The 25,880-nt window shown below is 39.8% G+C and overlaps 1 protein-coding gene across 1 annotated transcript in view; it reads right to left on the bottom strand.

The window, feature by feature from the left end:
• Positions 1–25,880, bottom strand: part of REV3L (REV3 like, DNA directed polymerase zeta catalytic subunit) — a 471,052-nt gene that overhangs the window by 161,795 nt on the left and 283,377 nt on the right. The window contains exons 11-13 of the mRNA XM_053710865.1: positions 7,643–7,877; positions 7,207–7,343; positions 910–4,987 (exon numbers count right to left, since the gene is read on the bottom strand). Coding sequence (XP_053566840.1) covers positions 910–4,987; positions 7,207–7,343; positions 7,643–7,877 — 4,450 coding nt within the window. The remainder of the gene's footprint in view (positions 1–909; positions 4,988–7,206; positions 7,344–7,642; positions 7,878–25,880) is intronic.

A 25,880-nucleotide genomic window follows, 5' to 3' on the forward strand; every position in this document is an offset into this window, starting at 1 on the left:
ATTTTTTAATTAGTAGTATTTTTTTAATTTATTAGAATAGTAAGGTTAGGTTAATTTATAGTTTAATGTTAGGTTTATTTTTATTTCACAGGTAAGTTTTTATTTATTTAAAGATAGTAATATTTTAATTTTAATTTAAAGTTAGGGGGGTGTTAGGTTTAGGGGTTAGTAGTTTAGTGTTTTGCGATGTGGGGGGCTGGCGGTTTAGGGGTTAATAGGTTTATTTAGTGGTGACGGTGTGGGAAGCGAAGGTTTAGGGGTTAATAGGTTTATTATAGTGTCAGTGATGTCGAGGAGCGGCGGAATAGGGGTTAATAACTATTATAGTGTCGGGGAGTGGCGGAATAGGGGTTAATAACTTTATTAGTGTCGGCGATGTCGGGGAGCAGCAGAATATGGGTTAATAACTTTATTATAGTGACGGCGATGTCAGGAGCGGCAGATTAGGGGTTTATAACTTTATTTAGGTGTCGGCAATGTGGGGGGCGGCGGATTAGGGGTGTTTAGACTTGGGGTTTATGTTAGGGTGTAAGGTTTAAACGTAACTTTTTTTTCCCAGTAAACATTAATGGGGTTGCATTACGGAGATTTTTCATTCCGCGATCGCAGGTTTTTTTCTAACACTCTCTCCCCATTGATGTCTATGGAGGAAAGCGTGCAAGAGCACGTCAAAGCAGTCCTTGGATTTTGTGCGGTATGGAGCTTAACGTCACCATGCCGCACGCACAACGAGGCTTTTCAGTAACTCGTAATGGCAGCGCTATGGAGAGTGAAATAACACAACTTATTTTGGCGTTAGTTTCGCACCCTGTTAAGGGGAAAACTCGTAATCTAGGTGTTTGTTTTTAGATAATAAAATTGCAAGATCTAAAACGGTTCCCATTAAAAATGAATTTTTAATTCACTTACCTTGGTTTTTCTGGTGCATCAGAAGGATTGCTGCAAAAAGGTTCTTGATAAATAGTCTCCATAAGGTCATGATCCAATAAAGTTGCCATAATTTCTTCCCGACTAGGTGGCGACATCAGAGGTTTTAGAATATGAATAGCCCTTGGAGTAGCATTTCCAGTTTTTGACTGAGATAAGGAACTGACGGATCTTGGTGAACTGTTAGGTGATGGTGTTAGCTCATCATGTTGTCTTGATATATACAATTCTATATCTTCTGAAACAAGGTCACCATCTGGTGAAGGTAAAAGTTCCGTAAAGGAAGAATTTGAGTCAAGTTCCTTGAACCCTTCAGATTGGATCCAAGTTTGATCACTTGAATTATATATTGATTCTTTTTTTGCTCCTTTTTTACTTTGCCTACATATTTTAGCTAAACAATTTTCTGATTCTCGTTTATTAAGTCCACCAATTGAAGATGCATGTGGATGTAAATTATTTTTCCACTGACTAAGAGGGTTCTGTTTAGTATCATGAGGGGATTTTTCAAATAGATCAGGGCTAAGTGAATTTGGTCTTTTAAGCAAAGGCTGTTCTAATTTACGCACTTTTTTAAGTTCACATAGTGGATAGTCATGATTTACATGCTCATTTTCAAGACTATGGCAAGGAAAAGCATCACTCAATAACTTCTGGGGTAAGTTTGGGTCTGCTGCTATAAACTGACTGCCTGAGTATAAACTACAAAGACCAGTTTGTCCCACAGAATTAATATCAAAATTGTAGCTATGCTCAGGAGACAAGCTGTCTTCAAGTGAGTAGCAGCTTTCAAAACCAGGGTCAGAGAAGATCCCAGGACTTCCATCAGATGCAGGGCTTTTCTTTATTAACGTCTCCTTCACATTCTTAGCTGTTTTAGATTTTGTGTTTCTTGGAGCCCTTGGCTTTTTACAGGATGCTAATTTACGTTTAGTTTTTGTTTCTGCCGAAGAAGATAAATTTCCCTTTAACTTATTAGTGGAGTCTACTATTTTTGCTTGTTGTTTTTTATGAAGTAATTCCTTTAAAACAGCTATTCCAGATGGCCCATCAAATATTCCTTGTGGAGCATCAGATTTAAAATGATTCTGAAGAGCTTTTGAGCATCTAAATGCATCAGCTCCACAATTTGGACTATTTTTCCGAGTTGTTTCAATATCTCCTGTTTCTTTTTGTTCACAAGGAGATATTTTTTCAGGACTCCTTAGAGAGGTTACCAAACCTTGCCTAGGAGACTGAAATGCCTCATGACCATTCTCTGAATACATTATAGATGACTTGGGATCAGAATCCTTAGCTGAATCAGGTAAACATGTGGTTTGCTGCTGGTTAGAAGTACATGGGAAAATCTTTGACTGGAAATTATCAAAATGATGCAAGTCTGAACCCTGAATTTCATGTAACTTTCCAAGAGATGCTGAAAGTCTTTTTTGAACCTCTGTAGGATCTTCTATACTTTTAGGTGTATTACTAAAAGTGAATTGTGCATTTTGTATAACCTGAGATGTACGAGTTAATGAATTAAGTGTCTTATTTTTAGCTTTAAGCTCTTTATTTTGAAATAAATTAGGGCATTGTGACCTAGATGGACTTATTTTGAAGGATTCAACTACTGGGCTTATTGATATAGGTGTCAAAGAGGAATTCATGTCTTTCTGACTTACAGAGTTGTGCTGAAAATGCATCGAACATGGTGTGCCTGTTCCAGATTTGAAAGAACTTGAGGAATTCTCTTGCGTGCCTGATGAGGGTAGTTGTGTAGAAGGAAGATGCCCAGTTGAATATCCAGAAAAGGGCAGTTCAAATTGGTTCATAGACTGAAGCTCTTCGCTTTGAAGTGCAGTTGTTTCTGAGTCATCCAGATAAGCATTTGTATTCTTATCCCGATCTTTAATTTTAGTGAGCTTCCTTTGCCCTTTTTCATTTTTTTTCTGTTGTGATTTTCCCCTTTTCTTTCCCTCGCCCATTTTAAGCTGGCCTACTTTGTTTCCTTGCTTTGCTACTGCTATGGGACTTATCACAGCCTTTTTCTTAGACTTGTTTGCTTGAGTTCTCCTCTCACGGTTTTTAAACAAATTTAAACCTTCTCTCTTACTATCTCCTACGAAAGAACATTTAAACAGTGGAGTCTCATCTACTGAAGTGGTCATAATTTCATCTGCTTTTGGATCAGTAGGTGACCAGCACCGCGGAGGAGACATCTGTAATGGGCTTGGGCTTCTTTCCAAAAGAAAGCCTAGTTTTGACATAACATCCTTATACTCTGTATCACAATCATCAGTTTCCGTATTATATGAAGGATTTGGAAGAGAAAGAAAAGAGTGTATCTTCCTTCTCCTTACAAGTACATTTTGTTTTAAGATGTTACTCTCCATCTTTGGAAGTCTTCCAGGCTTCTTCTTTGCAGATTTCTGTTTAGACTTCTTTTTGTAGCTCTTCTTTGGTGTTATTGGAAATATTGGAAATTTGGTTGCAGGAGAATCTGGCACTTTGGGCCAGAAATCTTTTAAAGGTGCTATTTTACTATACTGTTGAATCTTATCTTCTGTTAATTTCACATTCTCTTCAGTGTGATCTAGCCTTCCTATTTTTACTTGCATGTTTTTTCTGCCTTTAAATCGGTTTATTATTATATATTTAATAATTACAGGAGGTTGCTTACTTGAAGTTTTTCTTCGCTTGCGCACCTTTTGAGGATTTACCACATCTTCGATTAATTCTGAGGGGTGAGGTAAACTTAGTTTGGAATTTTGTGCTTCCAAGCCAGATTCTCCATCTTCACTTTCCAAATTAGCTTTTCGTTTTGTCCTTAAAGTATATTTATTTTCATAAAGTGCCAAAGATGGATCACATTCTGTATTTTCTACAAGAAAGTTGCATTCAGATCTACTTATATCACACATATCTCTTTGAAATGCACCATCATCCATTATGACAGCTAGATCACAGGAAGGAACTCTATCAACATCTGGAGGACTTTTGCTACAAGCATTACCAGGAGCATAGCTGATGTCTTTTACAAGTGCATTCTCACCTCGACCTACAGACTCTTCATAATCAAGAAAATCCATTTTATCATTTTCAGCTGCTGGTGGTTGATTAAATACATTGTTTGTTTTCTCATGTAATCCTACAGATTCCTGATGGCAAATCTCTTTTTCATGCGGGAGATCTTTGCGAACATCAACCTTGATTTTTTTGGCTAACTTCAGCCTTGATTGTTTCTTAGGCCCTTTAATCTTGCATGTTGTTGGTGAAGTTTTTTGTTGGCGGTTTAAACAATTTGACAGAACAACACTAGGAAAAAACTTGTAATGTGTCGTGTCTGTTTTCTCATCCTGTAACTCTTCATTTTGTGTCTTATGTTTATTTAGGCTTCCTTCATTATTCTCATTATCTAAAGTACGTACTGTGGTTCTACTGCTATCTGAATATGGTACCATGTCACAACTTTCATTTAAGGTGCCAGGCAAAAAACCTATAGAGTTATTACTGCATTTATTGAATACATCATTGGATTTTTTAGTGCTACTACTTAACTCTGTAAAGTTCCGCAGATTCCTTTCTGATGAATTATCATTTATATGGCGTGTTATATTCAAAAAACAAGACTCCTTATCAACTTTTCTAATGCTGGTGAATTTCCTTGAGTTCACATGTCTACTCAGTGAAGAGATTCCATCTTCATAGATGTTTTTGTCACTTGCTGAAATAGAGTCAGTGTCATTTTTGCTTCTTTCATTAGGAAGAATTTCTGTGTGTCTAGAATTGTCAAAATGTATAGGGTATTCCATACTATAAGTGCTATTTGGAAATGACTGTGCAGAAAGTTCAGTTCCATGTTCTACAGCTGACTTTGAAAATTCCTCTATCAAACACTCTTTTTTAAAAACATGACTTGAAAGGGCACTTGTGTGTTGACATTGAAAAGCTGTTTTAGCAGAAGATTGTGGTTCAAGAGAAGCAGCATCTTTATGGAAGATTGATGTCTTCATAGATAACTTGCTTTTTGCAATCACTGAAGAGTGAGTAAGTGAACTTTCATTATTCAGTGGGCTATCTAGAAAAAAGGAAAGAAAATATTATTTTCTGCATTCCTTTTTTATGATGTAACAAAAAAAAAACCCACAAACAATCAATTAACTGTTTAAAGACATCTGTCTTAAGGAAGTTCCATTTTTCAATGTAACAACTATGGAAAGCATTTTTTTTTTTTTAACAAAATGGATTTATATTTAAAATAAATCAATTTTGTCACGTTTGAAGTGGTACCGTATTCATTTTGTGTACAATGTTCAACACCAAGTAGGTAGAAAATACCCAAGTTCTTCAGTCTCCTCATCACTCTAGAGCAGGGATGGTGAACCTTGACCCTCCAGATATTTCAGAACTACATTTCCCATGATGCTCAACTGGACTTCAGAGTGCCTAAGCATCATGGGTATTGTAGTTCTGAAACATCAGGAGTGCCAAGGTTCCCCTATCCCTGCTCTAGAGCCAAACGGGATGTCCCATTTAGGAACCATCTAGATGAGAGAACTGCCCCAACAATTGCAAAGAGCTAGGAGCTAGTTAAAATGTATTCTTATGAAAGGATTGCTTGACTACTGGATAAACCACATGAATGCATGTGCAGGACAGAAAAACAAACTACTGTCCAATTCTGCAAAAAGCAATCTGCAAGATTTTCATTCCAAATTGTGCTTGGGGAAAAAACATATTCAATATATAAAATGTAAATGTGTGCAACATAACTACATGGCTAGCTAGGGGTGTTATGCTTTAACCTATGAAAGCTGGTCAGTCTTCTTTTTTTAAATACAAAGCCACAAAGCTTGGTTTAGAGCACCTTACAAAAATGGAGTTTAAATACATTTTTTGGACTGCTGTCAATGAAACCAAATACTTACACAAAACAGAAGGTATTGGCGCACATCCACTTGCAAACAAAACATTTTTAAATGCTGCAAAAATTGCCTGCAAAAATCACCTATGCTTTTATATTAAAACTAGTCCTAAAGCCCGTTCACACGGGCCATTTTTTGCAGTACAGCGGTCCCACCTCTTGCGCTCTCTCCCTCCCCCTCTCTTTTGCTCTCTCTCTCCCCCTCTCTTTTGAGCTCTCTCTCTCCCCCCTCTCTTTAGCACTCTCTCCCCCCTCTCTTTAGCACTCTCTCTCTCCCCCTCTCTCTTTTGCGTTCTCTCTCCCCCCTCTCTTTTGAGCTCTCTCTCTCCCCTCTCTTTTGCGCTCTCTCTCTCCCCCCTCTCTTCATGGCAGTGTCAGTGATGTCACCAAGTATGCACGTGTGATGTCACAAAAGGGCTGAACCAAGTAATTGCAAGGGAGCTATTCAAGCCCCTTAATCTCAGCTCTCTTAGCAGCCACAAACCTCAAAGACCCCTCCATTTGAAAGAGAATCTCTGCTCCTTCAAATGGTGGTGGTCTTGGAGCAGTATTTTCTAGGAAACTAATCCCTCTTTTAAAAAAATATATATGAATTTTGTCTGTATAGTCAGGTGATTATTGTGGTAACAGTGAAAACCTTTGGAGAATAAAATGCTTTAATTTCTGTACTGCACAATAGGCCTCTCTAAATCTTTTATTATAACCCACAAATTTCAAATATGGTTACCCTTGATGGCAATTTAGTAAGGTGATCGAAGCAGTGGTCACTGAGCAATGTTCAATTTTATTTATATGCAAAATTATGCATATTGTTTACAGTTTTTGCTGCAGCTATCTCATATGCCATGAATTATAAATATAATAATGGCATATTGTGAATCTGCTGGACCTGCTGAAGAAAATAATATATAATTTGTGTGGGTCACTCACTGAAATTTGACCTATAATAGGGGTTTAAATGTAAGTAGCAAAAAAGCTCAACATTGGCTCAGCACTGGGGTGGAAAAAAAAAGGCTTAGCAGCGAAAGGGTTAATCCAAATGGTTTAGTCTATCATGAACATAGATCAACGCACAATTAGGGTTTTATATTTCAAGATATATAGGATCATTGGAATTTCAGGTCAGTGTTTAATGGTATACTACAATATACAAAACATATTTATGAGAATATTTTTTATCTACATTAAATTGCCGTATCAGTGACTTTTTGGTATGTGATATATTACGGTGTAGTAGTAGCTGCTGTTGGCGTACTACAGAACTCTTCCTTTATAATAACGAAAGTATTGCAAAGAAGTAGATTACATTTTCTATATTGCTATTAAAATAGTTTCCTTAGACACTGATGTAATTATACCAATACTTTATTTACCACTGTTCTCATCTGCCGTGCCATCTAACTGAGGTATAGAAAGGTTTGCTAGTAGCAATTTATTACTATTCCATTCCATTTCATTATCCATTAATTCCTCTTCTTCAGATGAGCTTCCATCCAATTCCTTGTTGAGGCTAAAAAACAAAAATGCAGATGACTGATTATAATGGATAGACATCCATTACTATATAGAGTGTAAAATAGATATATATCTCACAGGATCTTCAAAGATCACAGCCACTAATAAAATACATCATTTAATTACAAATAAAGTAACCATATCACTCTCTGCCAGCTTATTAGCCTATATATACAAGACATAGACATATATATTTAACCTTATTCACAAGGTATTTGCTTGTATTCTATGTTTTCAGAAAAAAAGATTAGAAAGTCAGAATGAGGAAAGATGGGAGGGAATCTGATTACATACTGTCTTTTGGTATCACTCTCTTCAGTGTTGCTGTCCCATCTTTGAGACATTAATATACTAAGTTCCATCTCCTCCTTCTCCACCCGTGGTTCATTTTCTTCATCATCACTGTTCTGCATGTTGCACTTTGTGGAGAATGTGTGCTGTGATGCATGTCTAGGCCTCTCCATTTGATACCCATCATCCTCGAGTCCAGCTAACAAATTGATCATGGCTTGATCTTGACTATTATCCACTGATAAGAAAAGAAAAAATATTACCAATGTAAAACAAACCCAGACAAATGATAATCTATTTTGTGATGGTGACAAAAAAGCTAATTAGCATGTTTGCGAATTATGACTATTTTGGTGCAGTAGACCAAAAATCTTCAACCATTAATGTGGTTCAATAATGCAACAGGAAAAGAATATTTTTTCCCCTTTCTCATATTAATCATATGATAAAGGATAAGAAACAAAAAGGTTTTACTTATAAAATGAATTATTGCCCAATGTGAGAGAAATTGTAATGGATTAGTGTATAATAACAGATGACAAGCCCATTGGCTCCCACACTGCTTTCTATACATCTCTATTAGATCACAAACAGCTGTGTACTTTGTACACTTTTGGTTGGTGATAGAATTTACTCTGTCTGCCAGCAAAACAGCAGCCTGTCCTTTAACCCTTGCGTGATATATATTAAGACCCTTTTTATTCATGAGACCAGACTATTTTTTTCAGTGACATTTCAGATGAAATCTTTAGTATGTAATATTTGATGTCAGATAAGTGTGTTTATTTCCCATTCCTTTTGCACGAGAAATTGCTACCAATAATTGACTCCCAACAGGTAATACAATGCTGTTATATTGCTTTAGATCATTTTAAATTCAAATCATAGCTCTTGAATCTGAAAACAATAATAATATGATACAAATTATAACACCATGATAGCTTACTTTTGTATTAATAGTCTCTTAAGAACATGACAGAAAGAGTCAATTTATGCTTACCTGATAAATTGATTTCTTCTATGATACGACGAGTCCACGGATTCATCCTTTACTTGTGGAATATTATCCTCCTGCTAACAGGAAGTGGCAAAGAGCACCACAGCAGAGCTGTCTATATAGCTCCTCCCTTGACTCCACCCCCCAGTCATTCGACCGAAGGTATAGGAAGAAAAAGGAGAAACTAAAAAAATATAATCTGTCTTAAATTGTCAGGGCGGGCCGTGGACTCGTCGTATCATAGAAGAAATCAATTTATCAGGTAAGCATAAATTTACTTTTCTTCTATAAGATACGACGAGTCCACAAATTCATCCTTTACTTGTGGGATACAATACCAAAGCTACAGGAAACGGATGAACGGGAGGAACAAGACAGATGCCTAAACAGAAGGCACCACTGCTTGAAGAACTTTTCTCCCAAAAATAGCCTCCGAAGAAGCAAAAGTATCAAATTTGCAAAATTTGGAAAAGGTATGAAGTGAAGACCAAGTCGCAGCCTTACAAATCTGTTCAACAGAAGCATCATTCTTAAAAGCTCATGTGGAAGCCACCGCTCTAGTAGAGTGAGCTGTAATCCTTTCAGGAGGCTGCTGTCCAGCAGTCTCGTATGCCAAACGGATGATGCTTTTCGGCCAAAAAGAAAGAGAGGTAGCCATAGCTTTTAGACCTCTACGTCTTCCAGAATAGACAACAAACAGAGAAGATGTTTGACGGAAATCTTTGGTCGCTTGCAAGTAAAACTTCAAAGCACGAACCACGTCCAAGTTGTGTAACAGACACTCCTTCTTAGAGGAAGGATAAGGACACAGAGAAGGAAAAACAATTTCCAGATTAATATTCTTATTAGTAACAACCTTAGGAAGGAATCCAGGTTTGGTACGCAAAACCACCTTATCACAATGGAAAACAAGATAAGGCGAGTCGCATTGCAATGCAGATAGTTCAGATACTCTTCGAGCCGAAGATGTAGCAACTAAAAACAGAACTTTCCAAGATAAAAGCTTAATATCTATGGAATGCATAGGTTCAAACGGAACCCCTTGTAGAACTTTAAGAACTAAATTCAAACTCCATGGCGGAGCAATAGGTTTAAACACAGGCTTAATTCTAACCAAAGCCTGACAAATCGACTGAACGTCTGGAACATCTGCCAGATGCTTGTGCAGTAAAATTGATAAAGCAGATATCTGTCCCTTTAAGGAACTAGCTGATAACCCCTTCTCCAATCCTTCTTGGAGAAAGGACAAAATCCTAGGAATCCTGATCTTACTCCATGAGTAGCCTTTGGATTCGCACCAATAAAAATATTTACGCCATAGCTTATGGTAAATTTTCCTAGTAACAGGTTTCGAGCCTGAATTAAAATATCTATGACCGACTCAGAGAATCCCCGCTTGGATAAAATCAAGTGTTCAATCTCCAGGCATTCAGCCACAGAGGAAATAGATTTGGATGCTGGAACGGACCTTGAATGAGAAGGTCCTGTCTCAGTGGCAGTGTCCATGGTGGCAGAAATGACATTTCCACCAGGTCTGCATACCAAGTCCTGCGTGGCCACGCAGGTGCTATCAAAATCACTGAAGCCCTCTCCTGTTTGATTATGGCAATCAGACGAGGAAGGAGAGGCAATGGTGGAAACACATAAGCCAGGTTGAATGACCAAGGTACTGCTAGAGCATCTATCAGTACTGCTTGGGGATCCCTTGATCTGGACCCGTAACAAGGAAGTTTGGCATTCTGACGAGATGCCATCAGATCCACTTCTGGTGTGCCCCATTGATGAATCAATTGTGCAAACACCTCCGGATGGAGCTCCCACTCCCCCGGATGAAAAGTCTGACGACTTAGAAAATCCGCTTCCCAGTTCTCCACTCCTGGGATATAGATTGCTGATTGATGGCAAGAGTGAGTCTCTACCCATCGAATTATTTTGGAAACCTCTATCATCGCTAGAGAACTCTTTGTTCCCCCTTGATGATTGATATATGCTACAGTCGTGATATTGTCCGACTGGGATCTTATGAATCTGGCCGAAGCAAGCTGAGGCCACGCCTGAAGCGTGTTGAATATTGCTCTCAGTTCTAGAATATTTATTTGAAGGAGAGCCTCCTCCTGAGTCCACACACCCTGTGCTTTCAGGGAACTCCAGCCCAATAGGCTGGCCTGCGGAAACACATTCCCTGGGACAGATGATCCTGTGACAACCACCAAAGAAGAGAGTCTCTGGTCTCTTGATCCAGATTTATCCGAGGAGATAAATTTGCATAATCCCCATTTCACTGTTTGAGCATGCATAGTTGCAGTGGTCTGAGATGCCAGCGAGCAAACGGAACTATGTCCATTGCCGCTACCATTAGTCCAATTACCTCCATACACTGAGCCACTGACGGCCGAGGAATGGAATGAAGTGCTCGGCAGGTGTTTAAAATCTTTGATTTTCTGACCTCCGTCAGAAAAATGTTCATGTTTGCCGAATCTATCAGAGTTCCCAGGAATGGAACTCTTGTGAGAGGGATAAGTGAACTCTTTTGTACTTTCACCTTCCACCCGTGAGATCTTAGAAAAGCCAACACGATGTCCGTGTGAGATTTTGCTAGTTGGTAAGTTGACGTCTGAATTAAGATATCGTCCAGATAAGGCGCCACTGCTATGCCCCGCGGCCTTAGAACCGCCAAAAGGGACCCTAGCACTTTTGTGAAAATTCTGGGAGCTGTGGCCAACCCGAAGGGAAGAGCCACAAACTGGTAATGTTTGTCCAGGAAGGCGAACCTGAGGAACTGGTGATGATCTTTGTGGATAGGAATGTGAAAATACACATCCTTCAAATCCACGGTGGTCATATATTGACTCCTGAGTCATTGGTAAAATAGTCTGAATGGTCTCCATCTTGAAGGATGGAACTCTGAGAAATTTGTTTAGGATCTTGAGATCTAAAATCGGTCTGAAGGTTCCATCTTTTTTTGGGAACCATGAACAGATTGGAGTAAAACCCCTGCCCCTGTTCTGCTTTTGGAACTGGGCGAGTTACACCCATAGTATATAGGTCTTCTACACAGTGTAAGAACGCCTCTCTTTTTGTCTGGTTTACAGACAATCGTGAAAGATGAAATCTCCCCCTTTGAGGAGAATCTTTGAATTCTAGAAGATACCCCCCTGGGTCACAATTTCTAATGCCCAGGAACCTTAAACGTCTCTTGCCCAAGCCTGAGCGAAGAGAGAAAGTCTGCCCCCTACTAGATCCTGTCCCGGATCGGGGGCTGCCCCTTCATGCTGTCTTGGTAGCAGCAGCGGGCTTGCTTACCTTTATTGCAGGTCTGGTTAGGTCTCCAGACAGACTTGGATTGAGCAAATTTCCCCTCCTGCTTTGTGGCAGGGGAGGAGGTAGGAGGACCAACTTTGAAGTTTTGAAAGGAATGAAAATTATTTTGTTTGGTCCTCATCTTATTTGTCTTATCTTGAGGAAGGGCATGGCCTTTTCCTCCAGTGATGTCGGAAATGATCTCTTTCAGTTCAGGCCCGAATAGGGTCTTACCCTTGAAAGGAATAGCTAAAAGCTTAGATTTTGATGACACATCAGCAGACCAGGGCTTAAGCCATAACGCTCTACGCGCTAAAATGGCAAAACCTGAAGTTTTTGCCGCTAATTTAGCCAGTTGAAAAGCGGCATCTGTAATAAAAGAATTAGCTAGCTTGAGAACCCTAATTCTATCCAAAATATCCTCTAATGGGGTCTCAACCTTAAGAGCCTCCTCTAGAGCCTCAAACCAAAAAGCAGCTGCAGTAGTTACAGGAACAATGCATGTTATAGGTTGCAGAAGAAAACCCTGATGAATAAATATTTTCTTTAGAAGACCCTCTAATTTTTTATCCATAGGATCTTTGAAAGCACAACTGTCCTCAATAGGTATAGTTGTACGCTTATCCAGGGTAGAAATAGCTCCCTCCACCTGCCAGAAATCCCGAATGGTGTCAGATATGGGAAACATTTTCTTAAAAGTAGGAGGGGGGGAGAATGGAATACCTGGTCCATCCCACTCCTTAGTAACAATGTCCAAAATCCTCTTAGGGACCGGAAAAACATTAGTGTAAGAAGGAACCTCTAGAGATCTATCCATTTTACACAATTTCTCTGGAGGAATCTCAATAGGGTCACAGTCATCCAGAGTCGCTAAAACCTCCCTGAGTAACAAGCGGAGGTGTTCAAGCTTAAACTTAAAAGCCGTCATATCTGAGTCTGTTTGAGGGAACATCTTTCCTGAATCGGAAAGCTCTCCCTCAGACAGCAATTCCCTTACCCCCTATTCAGAGCATTGTGAGGGTACATCGGAGATGGCTAATAAAGCGTCAGAGGGCTCAGCCTTTACTCTTATACCAGACCTACTGCGCTTCCCCTGCAAACCAGGCAGTTTAGATAATATCTCTGTGAGGGTAGTAGACATAACTGCGGCCATATCTTGCAGGGTGAAAGAATTAGACGCACTAGAGGTAGTTGGGCTTGTGCGGGCGTTAAAGGTTGTGACACTTGGGGAGAAGTAGATGGCAAAACCTGATTCTCTTCTGACTGAGAATCATCCTGAGACATACTTTTATCAGCTAAAATATGTTCTTTGCAATGTAAGGCCCTTTCAGTACATGAGGGACACATTTTAAGTGGGGGTTCCACAACGGCTTCTAAACACATGGAACATTGGCTTTCCTCAATGTCAGACATGTTCAACAGGCCAGTAATGACCACAAACAGGCTTGAAAACACTTTATTTAGTGAAAAAATAACAATCTTAAAAACGGTACTGCGCCTTTAAGAGAAAAAAAGCATAAATTTTTTCCAAAACTGCTTAAAAACAATAAAATTGTCCCAATTTTATGGTAAAAGCATCCCAATACTGCAGCTAAGTTTGCCCCACAAGGAAAGGAATACTTAACCCTTACAGGAAAAAAACGGAAAATTACAAACACGTTTATTTCAATAAAAAGCACCCCCTGCACCTCGCCACAGCCCTGCTGTGGCGCCTTCCTGCCCTCAGGGGTCTGTAAAACCGGGATAAACCTTCGTTTTGGCCCAATAAAGCTCACAAAGGCCCACCGGATCAGGAGCTTGCTGCTTACTTGATAAAAACAACTGCGCAACGGAGGCGCAAAAATAGGCCCCGCCCATCTCACTCAATGTCTTACAGCCCAAATTGACCACACCAGAGCGGTCTAAAACCTAGCCATGTGGGTTCAGAATCCCAGAAATGAAGCCATGTGTACCCTCTTAATAAAACATAAAAACATCTCTTTTAAAAACGTTAACTGCACTCCCAACATATAAACGTTTGCCCACAAACATTCAAACATCAGTGTCAACCATTTTTGTATAGCCCATAAATGCAAGTCCAGTAATACCCCTTTTTATATACTTTAGGATTACTGCTTACCCTCTCCCTCATGGGGATACTGTCAGCCAATTCTGAAATAACACAGTCTCTCTAGAAAAAAAAATGACTGACCATACCTCACTGCTTATAGCATGAAAAATGTTCCTCACACTGAAGTTTCTCAAGTACTCCTCAGCCATTCTGTGGGAACTGCTCTGGATCTCAGTAACAACTGCTAAAATCATCAGCCTCCAGGCAGAAGTCTTCATCCATCTGCTGCCTGAGGAAAAATAGTACACATCGGTACCATTTAAAATAAAAAACTCTTGCTTGAAGAAAATAAAAACTAACATTTTATCACCTCTTTCACGTTACCCTTCCTATTACTTAGAGTAGGCAAAGAGAATGACTGGGGGGGGGTGGAGTCAAGGGAGGAGCTATATAGACAGCTCTGCTGTGGTGCTCTTTGCCACTTCCTGTTAGCAGGAGAATAATATCCCACAAGTAAAGGATGAATCCGTGGACTCGTCGTATCTTATAAAAGAAATGTTTTATTCTATAATCATTAGAGAGGTGCAGCAGATGAAGAGCGACATGTAAGAAAGATGAGTCGGATGCTATTAATCACTGTAAAGCACTTTGAATTTTTTAAAAAAATTTGTACAAACTTTTCGACATTTGTTTTCCAGAAAAAAAACGCTAATTGTCTCTATATTAAGTTAAAAATGTTAGATATTTAAAAATTTATGTTGAATCTCACAGACTACCGGAATCAACGTTCAAATGAAATATTCAAATGTTATATTCAAAGTCAAGTATTTAAGTTAATAGTTAACTTCTAATTCAATAGAAATATTTTTTAGGAAAATAATGTGTTCCCAATAATGCATTTTAATTGTTGGAGTATATATTAAGCTGTTTCTTTAACTTTATTTTGTCATTTGAAAACATAATTTATGCTTACCTGATAAATTAATTTCTTTATATAACCCCTCCCACCTCACACATATCTCAGTCTAATGCATAGCCAAGCAGAAGTGAGGTAAGAAAAAAGAGCAAGAGACAAAAATGAAACAAGGAAAAAGATGTGCTTAAACCCCCCCCCCCCCAAAAAAAACAACCTTATAAAACAAAATAAGTTGGGGTCTTGTGGACTCTCACCACCATGAATAAAGTGAATTTATCAGGTAAGCTTAAATGATGTTTTCTTTCATACAGATAGTGAGAGTCCACAATCCATTACTCATACGAATTAATACCCAAGCTGTGGAGGCCATGAGTAATAACATAAAGGGAGGGATTTAAAAAACATCTTTTTAACTGAGAAAATAAATCCACAACCCCCATATTTTTTGAAATGCACTTACAAAGATGAAACAGGCAAGAATCAAACTGAAACAACTGCCTGAAGCACTTTTCTACCAAAAGCTGCCTCAAAGGAAGCAAAAAAATCAAAATGTATGCAAAGAAGTTAGCAAAGAAGACCAAGTAGCTGCTTTACAAATTTAATAAACTGAGGCCTCATTCATAAGAGCCCATGAAGTGGCAAATTACCTGGTAGACTGAGCAGTGATCTGTTGCGGTGGTGGCTGACGTGCCTCCAAATAAGCCTTGTGAATCAAAAGTTTCAACCAAGAAGCCAAAGAAACGACAGAAGCCTTCTGTCCTTTCTTAGAGCCAGAAAAATGAATGAACAAACTAGAAGTTGGTCTAGAGGCCTTAGTAGCATCTCTGTAATACTTTAATGCCCAAACATCATCCAAATTATGCAAAGCTCTTTCTGAAGCAGACTTGGGATTAGGACACAAAGACGGAACAACAATTTCGCTGCTGATGTTATCAGAAGAAACAATATTTGGCAAGAATCAAAAGTAGTTCTTAAGACTGCCTTATCCTAATAAAAAATCAGATAAGGAGGTTCACAAGAAAGCAGAGAGAGCAGATAATTCAGAAGCTCTTCTAGATGAAATAGCTAAAAGAAACAACACTTTCAAAGAAAGTGTCTTTAAGTCAATCGTATGCATAGGTTCAAAAGGAGGAGCTTGCAAAACTCTTAAAACCAAGTTAAGATTCCAAGAAGGAGAAATTGGCTTAATTACAGGTTTGATGGAAAACAAAGCCTGGACAAAACCATGAATTTCTAGAAGATTAGCAATATTCCTATGAAAAAAAACCTGAAAGAGCAGAAATCTGTAGAATCCTAGTAATTGTAAAATAATGGCAAGAAAAACCATGGGCTATACACCAAAAAATAAAGTCTTTCCAGACTTTATAGTATATTTTTCTAGTTACAGGCTTCCAAGCCTGAATTAAGGTTTCAATCACTGAATCAGTGAAACCCCTATATTTAAGAACTAAATGTTTAATTTCCATACCATCAAGTTCAGACACTTGAGAACCAGATGGAAGAGCAAATTTAGAAATAGTTGGCCTAGTCCCAGGGACAGAGGAAAAACAAGGCAACTGAACCTCTTTACTAGATTTGGATATCAAATCCTTTAAAATTGTTGGATTACCAAGACCACTAATGTTCTTCCTAGGCTCAGCTTGAAAACTATTCTGAGTAGACGTATCAATAAATACACAGGCTGAAACAACAACAAGAGAAGTAGTAATAATACTAATACTATGTAAGGGACACTGATCCTTACCAAGTGCCTGAGAAAATTGTTCAATATTGGATGGAACACATGCTGAAGTAGAAACCACTCCTTTAGGAGACAAAACTGAGGACTGTAAAGATTCCTTTCCCAAATGTTATTAAAGGAACAGTCAACATCAGAATTTTTATTGTTTTAAAAGATAGATAATCCTTTTATTACCCATTCCCAAGTTTTGCATAACCAACTCTGTTATATTAATATACTTTTTACCTCTGTGATTACCTTGTATCTAAGCCTTTGCAAACTGCCCCTTATTTCAGTTCTTTTGACAGACTTGCATTTTAGCCAATCAGTGCTGACTCCTAGGTAACTCAACATGTGTGTCATATAGATAACACCCTCTAGAGGTGAAAAACTGTCAAAATGCATTTAGATAAGAGGCGGCCTTGAAGATCTAAGAAATTAGCATATGAACCTCCTAGGATTAGCTTTCAACTAAGAATACCAAGAGAACAAACAACAAAACAAAATTGGTGATAAAAGTAAACTGGAAAGTTGTTTAAAATGACATGCCCTATCTGAATCATGAAAGTTTATTTTGAACTAGACTGTCCCTTAAAAGTACCAGTAAATACAGTAGATTTGCATAATCAACAAATGCATGAAGACAATACAATAGCACTTAGTCTGAACTTCAAAGGAGTAGTAGTTTTCTTTTTTCTGACAAATTTCAAAAGTTATGTCTATTGCCACACCCACTGCAGAAGACTGTGCACATTTTGGCAATGGAAGTAAATTGGAAAGTTGTTTAAAACTGCATCGTCTATCTGAATCATTAAAGTTTAATTTTGACTTGAGTGTCCCTTTAAGCTAAGAGGGAATTCAAAACATTATCCTTTTTTCCATGAAATTGAGAATTCCCCTCAGATGGATGACCTAAGTCACTACTGTGACCATATCTTACTGGAAGAGGAAAATAAACTTTCTTTTCAACAGAGGCTAAACCTAAAGAACCATGAAGGTTGCACTGAGACTCAGAATCTATATTGGAAACCTCACCTCCCGAGGAAACCAGACCCCATTGTACTCTTAGAAACCCCCATACAATTGACAGGATCCTTAGAAGCAAAAACGTGATGCAGTTACAAACGGGACTGGAATAGAACCTGAACTTTTCAAAGAAAGGTTAGTATATAGAACAGAAGAAACTTTTCTTTTAGTCGGAAATCTATCTGATTTACCTAAAGAAACTTGAGCAGTAGCCAGAGAATTAGGACAGACTAAAAGGAAGCCTTACCCTGGCCTCTACCAAAAGATCTGGATCGGGGGGCTGCACCTTCATGCGTTTTTACTTGCAGGAGTAGATTTCTTAGCATTTATTCCAGTTAGCACAGGGTCTTTTAACTGAACCATTAAGAAAAAAATAAACTAAACGCCAGCACGAAATATTAAGAAAAAAAAATACCCAATAAAATAATTATCCCCTAAATCCGCCAACCACAACATCGACAAACTACCTAATAGATTTATTAACCCCTATTCCGCCAGCCCCCCACAAGGCATTAAACCTAATTTACCTATTAACTACTAAACTGCCAACCCCCACAACGCAAAAAACTAATTCAATGACTAAGCCCCCTAACCTAGCACCCCCTAAATTAACCCCATAGTTACATTTTTTTTAAAAACTGCATTACAATTAAAATAAAATTTTAAAAAATTGACATTACATTAATCTAAAATTACAGAAAATAAAAAAGTCTAACATTACAAAAAATAATAAACAACACTATCAAAAATAAAAAAATTAAACCGAATCCCTATTAAAATAAAAAAAAGCGCCCCAAAATAAAAACATCCCTTAATCTTAGAATAAACTACCACTAGCCCTTAAAAGGGCTTTTTGTAAAGAAATCATCTCTTTTACATTAAAAATAAACAAAGTCCCCCCTAACCGTAAAACCTCCCACCCACCAAACCCCCCAAAATAAAAAAAACCCTAACACTAATAAACCTAAACTACCCATTCCCCCTAAAGGGGCATTTGTAAGGGCATTCAGCTCTTTTTCAGTGCCCTTAAAAGGGCATTCAGCTGTTTTGCAAATTGCCTAATAAACCCTAATCTAAAAAAACAACCCCCCCCCCCCCAAAGAAAATTAAAAAAAAACCCTAACATTAAAGCCTCAAATAGGTACTCACGGTTTCAAATGTCTGGCGGAGAAGGTCTTCTTCCAGGCAGGTCCATCATCTTCATTCACAGCGAAGGCGACGCAGAGAGGCGGTTCGAGCGGTCTTCCCAGATGTGGTGGTCTTCTCAGATGCGCGCGGAGCGAAGGCGGAGTGGAGGTCCGGAGAGGTCTTCCCAGATGTGGCGATCCTCTGCAGTGGTCCTCGGCGAAGGTTTCTATTCATGCGATTGTCCGCCGCACACTGAAGATTGAATTCAAGGTACCCTATATTTATTGTGGTACCTTGCATTGCTATTGACTGAAATTTTCAATATCAGCCAATAGGATGAGAGCTACTGAAATCTTATTGGCTGATTTGAACAGCCAATAGGATTTCAGTAGCTCTAATCCTATTGGCTATTTTGAAAAATTCAGCCAATAGGAATGCAAGGTACCCCAAATTGATTGCGGTATCTTGCATTTAATATTCAGTATACAACGGACATCGGATGAAGAGGAGCCTCCATGCCACCAAAGACCACCGCCGCCGCGAGGACCGCGGACACCGCCACAGATGACCACCGCCGAGGATCGTCACATCTAGGAAGACCACTCCGGACCTCCGCGCCGCCTTTGCTGTGGATGAAGATGATGGACACACCTGGAAGAAGACCTTCTCCGCCGGACTTCTGAAACCGTGAGTACCTATTTGGGGCTTTAGTGTTAGTTTATTTTTTAGTTTTTTTTGGGGGGGTTTGTTTTTTTAGATTAGGGTTTATTGGGCAATTTGCAAAAGAGATGAATGCCTTTTAAGGGCACTGAAAAAGAGCTGAATGCCCCTTTAAGGGCAATGCCCATACAAATGCCCCTTTAGGGGCAATGGGTAGTTTAGGTTTATTAAAGTTTTTTATTTTATTTTGAGGGGTTTGGTGATAGGGGGGGACTTTGTTTATTTTTAATGTAAAATAGCTGATTTATTTAGGGCAATGCCCTACAAAAAGTCCTTTTAAGGGCTATTGGTAGTTTATTCTTAGATTAGGGGGTGTGTTTTTTCGGGGGGGCCTTTTTATTTTCATAGGGATTAGGTTTATTTTTTTATTTTGGATAGTGTATTATTTTCTGTATTTTTACTTTTTTTATTTTTTGTAGATTGGGGGGGTTACATTTTTCCCACATAGACTGCCCTCTGGGTAGGCTTATCAACTAGTAAGATAATAAGGCCATTGTGTATAAAGAGAAATTTTTTTTTAGAATGTCTGACATTTTACACCTGGGATCTTGCAGTGGTATAAATACTGGAAGGGACTTATCTGTGGTTGCCTGTCCACAGACAAAGTTATTTTTCTACTCTCTCTCTCTATATATATATTTTTTTTTTCTCTCTTGGCTCTCTTTATCCTACATACACATTCTTAAATACTGGTTAGAAAGGAAATGTGAAATCAAAAGATATTAGATTTTACCCTTATCTTCAGAAAACTATACGTCAATAGTAGACCTACAGAAAATTATGTATTCTATTGTATTTTATTTCTAATCACACTAATTGATACTTGTTGTTAATCACATCATATTGTTAATCATGACCTTAAGGGAGGGTCTCAGGTGACTGTATAATTCAGAGTTGATCTAGTTGAAGGAGCATGTTGACAGTAACCAGTATAATTTACTTTTCCAGAATGTCTGTTAACTCTTTTTGTAATAGTATGTATTTCCATGTAAACTTAAAGTGAAGGTAAATTTAAATGATAAAGTGTCCGGTTTTTAAAAATCCAATTAAAAACAGGGGAACTTTAATTCATCAAAAACATAAATTATGACTAAACAGATAATTTCCTTTCCTTCTGTATGGGAAAAGTCCATAGCTGCATTCCTTACTTGTGGGAAATACTGAACCTGACCACCAGGAAGAGGCAAAGACACCCCAGCCAAAGGCTCAAATACCTCCCCCACTTCCTCATAACCACAGTCATTCTGCCGAGGGAACAATGAACAGTAGGAGAAACATCAGGGTGAAAAAGGTGCCAGAAGAATACATTTAAATTTAGGGCCACCCATCGGAGAACACGGGGGGAAGCTGTGGACTCTTCCCATACAGAAGGAAAGGAAATTATCTGGTAAGTCATAATTTATGTTTTCCTTCTTAATATGGGAAGAGTCCACAACTGCATTCCTTACTTGTGGGAAACATATACCCAAGCTCTAGAGTACACTGAATGCTAACGGGAGGGAAAAAAGAGAGGCGGACCCTAATCTAAGGGCACCACAGTCTGCAAAACCTTTCTCCCGAAGGCTGCTTCAGCAGAGGCAAAAATCTCAAACTTGTAAAATTTGGAAAAAGCCTTACAAAATCTGATCCATAGAGGCCTCATTTTTGAAGGCACAAGAGGAAACCACTGCTCTCGTAGAATGAGCCGCAATCCTCAGAGGAGGCTTATGTCCCGCTGACTCTATGCTAAACGGATGACACTCCTCAGCCAAAAAGATAAGAAAGTCGAAGACTCTGACCCCTTCGCTTCCTGGAAAGGAGAACAAACAGCGAAAGAAGTTTGTCTAAATTCCATCGTAGCCTGAAGATAGAACTTCAAGGCACAAACCACATCCAGAATTATGTTATAAACGTTCCTTTGACGAGGGTTTAGGACATAAGAAAAGGAACCACAATCTCTTGATTGATGTTGAGAAATGACACAACCTTAGGAAGAAAACCTAACTTGGTTCGTAGAACAGCCTTATAAGCATGGGAAGCCAGATAAGGAGGGACGCATTGCAAGGTAGCAATCACAGAATCACAGAAGCAATAGCCAGTAGAAAAGGAACCTCACAAGACAACAATTTATTGTCTACTTCATGCATAGGCTCCAACTAAGCCTGTTGCAAAAACTTTAAGAACAAGATTTAAACTCCAAAGAGGAGCATTAGATCTAAACACAGGTCTGATCCTAGCAGAGCCTTAAGAAAGGACTGCACATCTGGAGGCTCAGCGAACCTCTTGTGCAGTAACACAGACAGGGCCGAAAACTGTCCCCTCAGGGGACTTGCAGAAAAGCCCTTCTCCAGTTCATCCTGGAGAACAGAATAAGTAGGTCCTCCACAACTTATGACAGATGCGATGAGCAACCAGCTTACAAGCTCGAATGAGAGTAAAAATAACTCTCTCAGAAAACCCTCTCTTGGCTAGGACTAAGCGGACAATCTCCACGTAGTCAGCCTCAGAGAATCTAGACATTGATGAACAAAGAGACCTTGGTCAGCAGAACCCTGCGACAAGGTAACTTCCACGGAGGAGATGATGACATCCCCACTAGATCCGCAAACCATATCCTTCGCGGCCAAGACGGAGCAAACAGAATCACTGATGCCTGCTTGATTCGATCCACTACTCTAGGAAGTAGTGGAAACATCTGGAAAGATAAATTGGATTGAACCTCCAAGGCACCGCTAATGCATCTTTTAGCTCCGCCTGAGGATCCCTGTACCTCGACCCATATCTGGGTAGCTTGGTAATGAGACTTCATAAGATCCACCTCTTGCAAATCTCAGCAAACACCCGGGATGGAGAGACCATTCCCCCGGATGAAAGGATTGTCTGCTGAGGAAAACCGCTTCCCAGTTGTCCACATCCGGAATGTGGATCGCTGACAGCGAACAAACATGGGTCTCAGCCCACTCCAGAATCCGAGATACTTCCCTCATAGCTAGGAAGCTTCTCATTCCCCCCTGATGGTAGATGTAAGTCACCAAGGTTATATTGTCTGATTGGAATTTTATAAACTGGGACAAACCCAGCAGAGGCCAAGCCTTCAGAGCATTGTATATTGCCTGAAGATCCAAAATGAGATCGGGAGGGAGCAAGTCCTCCTGAGTCCCATGGCCCTGTGCCTCCCTGGCAACCCAAACAGCTCCCCATCCAGGCAGACACGCAACCGTAGTCACAATCACCCAGGATGGTCTTAAGACAGATGTCCCTCAGGACAAGAGATCTGGACAAAAATACCAAGAGAGCTGTTCTCTCGATCGGATGTCCAGAGAAATCTGTTGAGACAGATCCGATGATCGCCATTCCACTGCTTCAGCATGCGCCGTTGCAACAGTCTGAGGTGAAACCTGGCAAAGAAATAATGTCCATGCTGGACACCATGAGACCAATCACCTTCATACACCGAGCCACAGATGGCCTTAAGGAGGTCTGAAAAGCAAGAAATGTTCAAGCTAGCTTGCAACGTCTCTGGTCCGTTAGAATATTCCCATTCTAATATAGTACCCATGAATTCTATCCTGGTACTTGATACAAGAGAACTCTCTCTATCTTCCATCCATGGGATCGAAGAAGACAGAGGAGAGATTCCGTATGGACCACTCTTTGAAAAATATCTTGGAGCCGTAGCTAGACCAAACGGAAACGCAATAAACTGAAAGTTTTGGTCCAGGAACGCAAACCTTAGGAACTGGAAGTGGTCCTTGAGGAATGGTATGTGAAGGGAGCATCCTTCAGATCCATCGTGGTCATGAACTTCCCTTCTCGAATGAGGGGAAGAATGGATCCATTGTCTCCATCTTAAACGAGGGGACATTTAAAAACTTGTTTAAGCACTTTAGGTCTAGAATTGGACGGAAAGTTCCCTCCTTTTTCGGGACCATGAAAAGGTTTGAATAGTATCCCAAACCTCTCACTGCGATAGGCACCGGAAAATAACTCCTAAGAGGACAGATCCTGTACGCACCTCAGAAAGGTTTCCCTCCTTTCTGGTCAGGAAGACAGGAGAGAGAGGAGGAATCTTGAGTGGCTGAGACTTGAAACCTATTTGTAACCCTGAGCTATGACCTCCAGGACCCATGGATTCTGCACATCCCTGAACCAAGCAACTAAAAAGAGCGACAGACTGCCCCCTCCACGATCTAGAAGAGGACCGGGGACGGGGACCGCCCATTCATGCCGACTTAGACTCGGCGGGCTTCTTACTCTGCTTGGATTTATTCCAGGACTGAGCCGGCTTCCAAGAGCTCTTGTTTTGCTCTGGCCTAGCGGAGGACTGCTGAAATGGGTTTTATCAGTACGAAAAGAACGAAAATCGTCCCTTAGACTAGTTCAAATTCTCTTGTGGTAGGAGGGCACCCTTGCCCCCTGTGACCGTGGAGATAATCGAGTCCAGGCCTGGACAAAACAAAATCCTTCCCTGAAAGGGGAGGGGAAAATAGTCTAGACTTAGAAGTCATATACGCAGACCATGACTTCAGCCAGAGCCCAATGGGCCTGAACAGAAAAAGTTGAAGCCGTAGCATTCAGACGAATAATCTGCATATTAGCATCACAGATAAAAGAATTAGCAACCTCAAGGCCTTAATTCTTTCCTGAAAAACGCTGAGGGGACCCTCCCCCTCGATCAAATCCTGTAAAGAGTCGCACCAATAGGTAACTGCTCCTGCAACCGCGGCAACAGCCGCCGCCGGTTGAAAAAACAATATCCCATATGTTGAAACATCTTTCTTAACAGAGTTTCCATCTTTTATCCAAGGGCACCTAAAACGAAGAGCTATCCTCAAGCGGGATAGTAGTACGTTTAGCAAGGGCGAAGTTAGTGCCATCCCTTTTAGGGACAGAACCTCACAACTCCATAGAGAGTGCAGGACCGGGAACAATTTGTTAAAGGGGAAGAGGGAAAAAAGGAATCCAATCCTGTCCCATTCATTCTTAATAATGTTCGCCATCTAACAGGAACAGGGAAGGATAAGATACCACCCTGTCCTCAAACTCTATCCAATTTAGGAATCAAAGGTTCATTAGGCAATTTGGCCCCTGGAAACTCTGAATTTGCCAACAACTTCCTTTAGTAAGAAAGCGCAAATTCCTAAAACTAAAGTTTGATTCCTCCGCAGCCGGAGGTTTAGAAGCAGCATACTCCGACCCAGAATGATTATACTCTGAAGTCTCAGAAAGAACTTCATCCTTGGATAACCGTTCAGTTAAATCCAATAAATTATCGGATATACTCTGGGAAGGAGTGCAATATGTAACCTTTTGCTTATGCTTGGCAGGGCAAGGTAAAGCATTAAAGGCCGCAGTCACCGCCGTCTGAACTGCGCAGTAACATCTGGTGAAAAAAAGGCCCCCTCCAGATGGAGGATCAGCAATGCTACAGGAAACTGCATGTTTAGAGAGAGAAGAATGTAGGGTACGCACCCCACTGGACGACAACTCCTCAGAGGTGGACGGCTCAGTGGTATCAAACATGTTTGATATTATCACATTATCAAGGCATATGGAACATAATTGAGAGGGCGGATCTAAGGTCTCCTCACAATATAAACAGAAATTACTCTTGAGGACTAGAGGGAGTACCCTAAAGTAACAGAATCCTCTGTCGCTAGTGCAATAAGTGGAGAAATATAGAAAATAAAACAATCTTATTTTATTCACAAAAAAACGGCACCCTTATACCCCAATGGCTGGGGCATTCCCCATCTCCTATGACCCAGACAGTACAGAGATTTATGACTCCTCTCTGGTAAACACCCAGTCAGGAAAGAGGGAATGAAAATTGCACAATGCAAGACCGTCTCTGCTATGAGAAAAAGCGTGTCAAACTTGTAAGCTGCACAGCTCTCAAAGTGAAAGTGAAACCTGTATATTCCATAACAGCCTATGAGCCCATAACATCTCACACATAAAAGCAGCATAAAATCAAATAAACATATGAGATTATTCCCCACTGTTCAATAATCCCCCTCATGAGATATTAACCCTTGAATCTATACAGATAAAAGGAGTCACACTTAAAGAATAACTGGGGTTATAAGGAAGTGGAGGAGGTATTTGAGCCTTTGGCTGGGGTGTCTTTGCCTCCTCCTGGTGGCCAGGTTCAGTATTTCCCACAAGTAAGGAATGCAGCTGTGGACTCTTCCCATATTAAGAGGGAAATTTACATTTCACTTGTGTTGTAAAAATACTTACCTTTTAATCTTGACAGCTGCTCCAGCGATTCCCTCGGTCGTCGCAAGCCTCATTATACGTCTGAAATGATGGATCGGTCATCCTCCAATCACGGCTTCCCCCCGGGGGAATCAGTGTCTGATTCAACGCCGTGATTGGAGGAAGACTGATTCTTCATTTTAG

The sequence above is a fragment of the Bombina bombina genome, chromosome 4 (genome assembly GCF_027579735.1).
Source record: "Bombina bombina isolate aBomBom1 chromosome 4, aBomBom1.pri, whole genome shotgun sequence".
In the NCBI taxonomy this organism is placed as follows: Eukaryota; Metazoa; Chordata; class Amphibia; order Anura; family Bombinatoridae; genus Bombina; species Bombina bombina.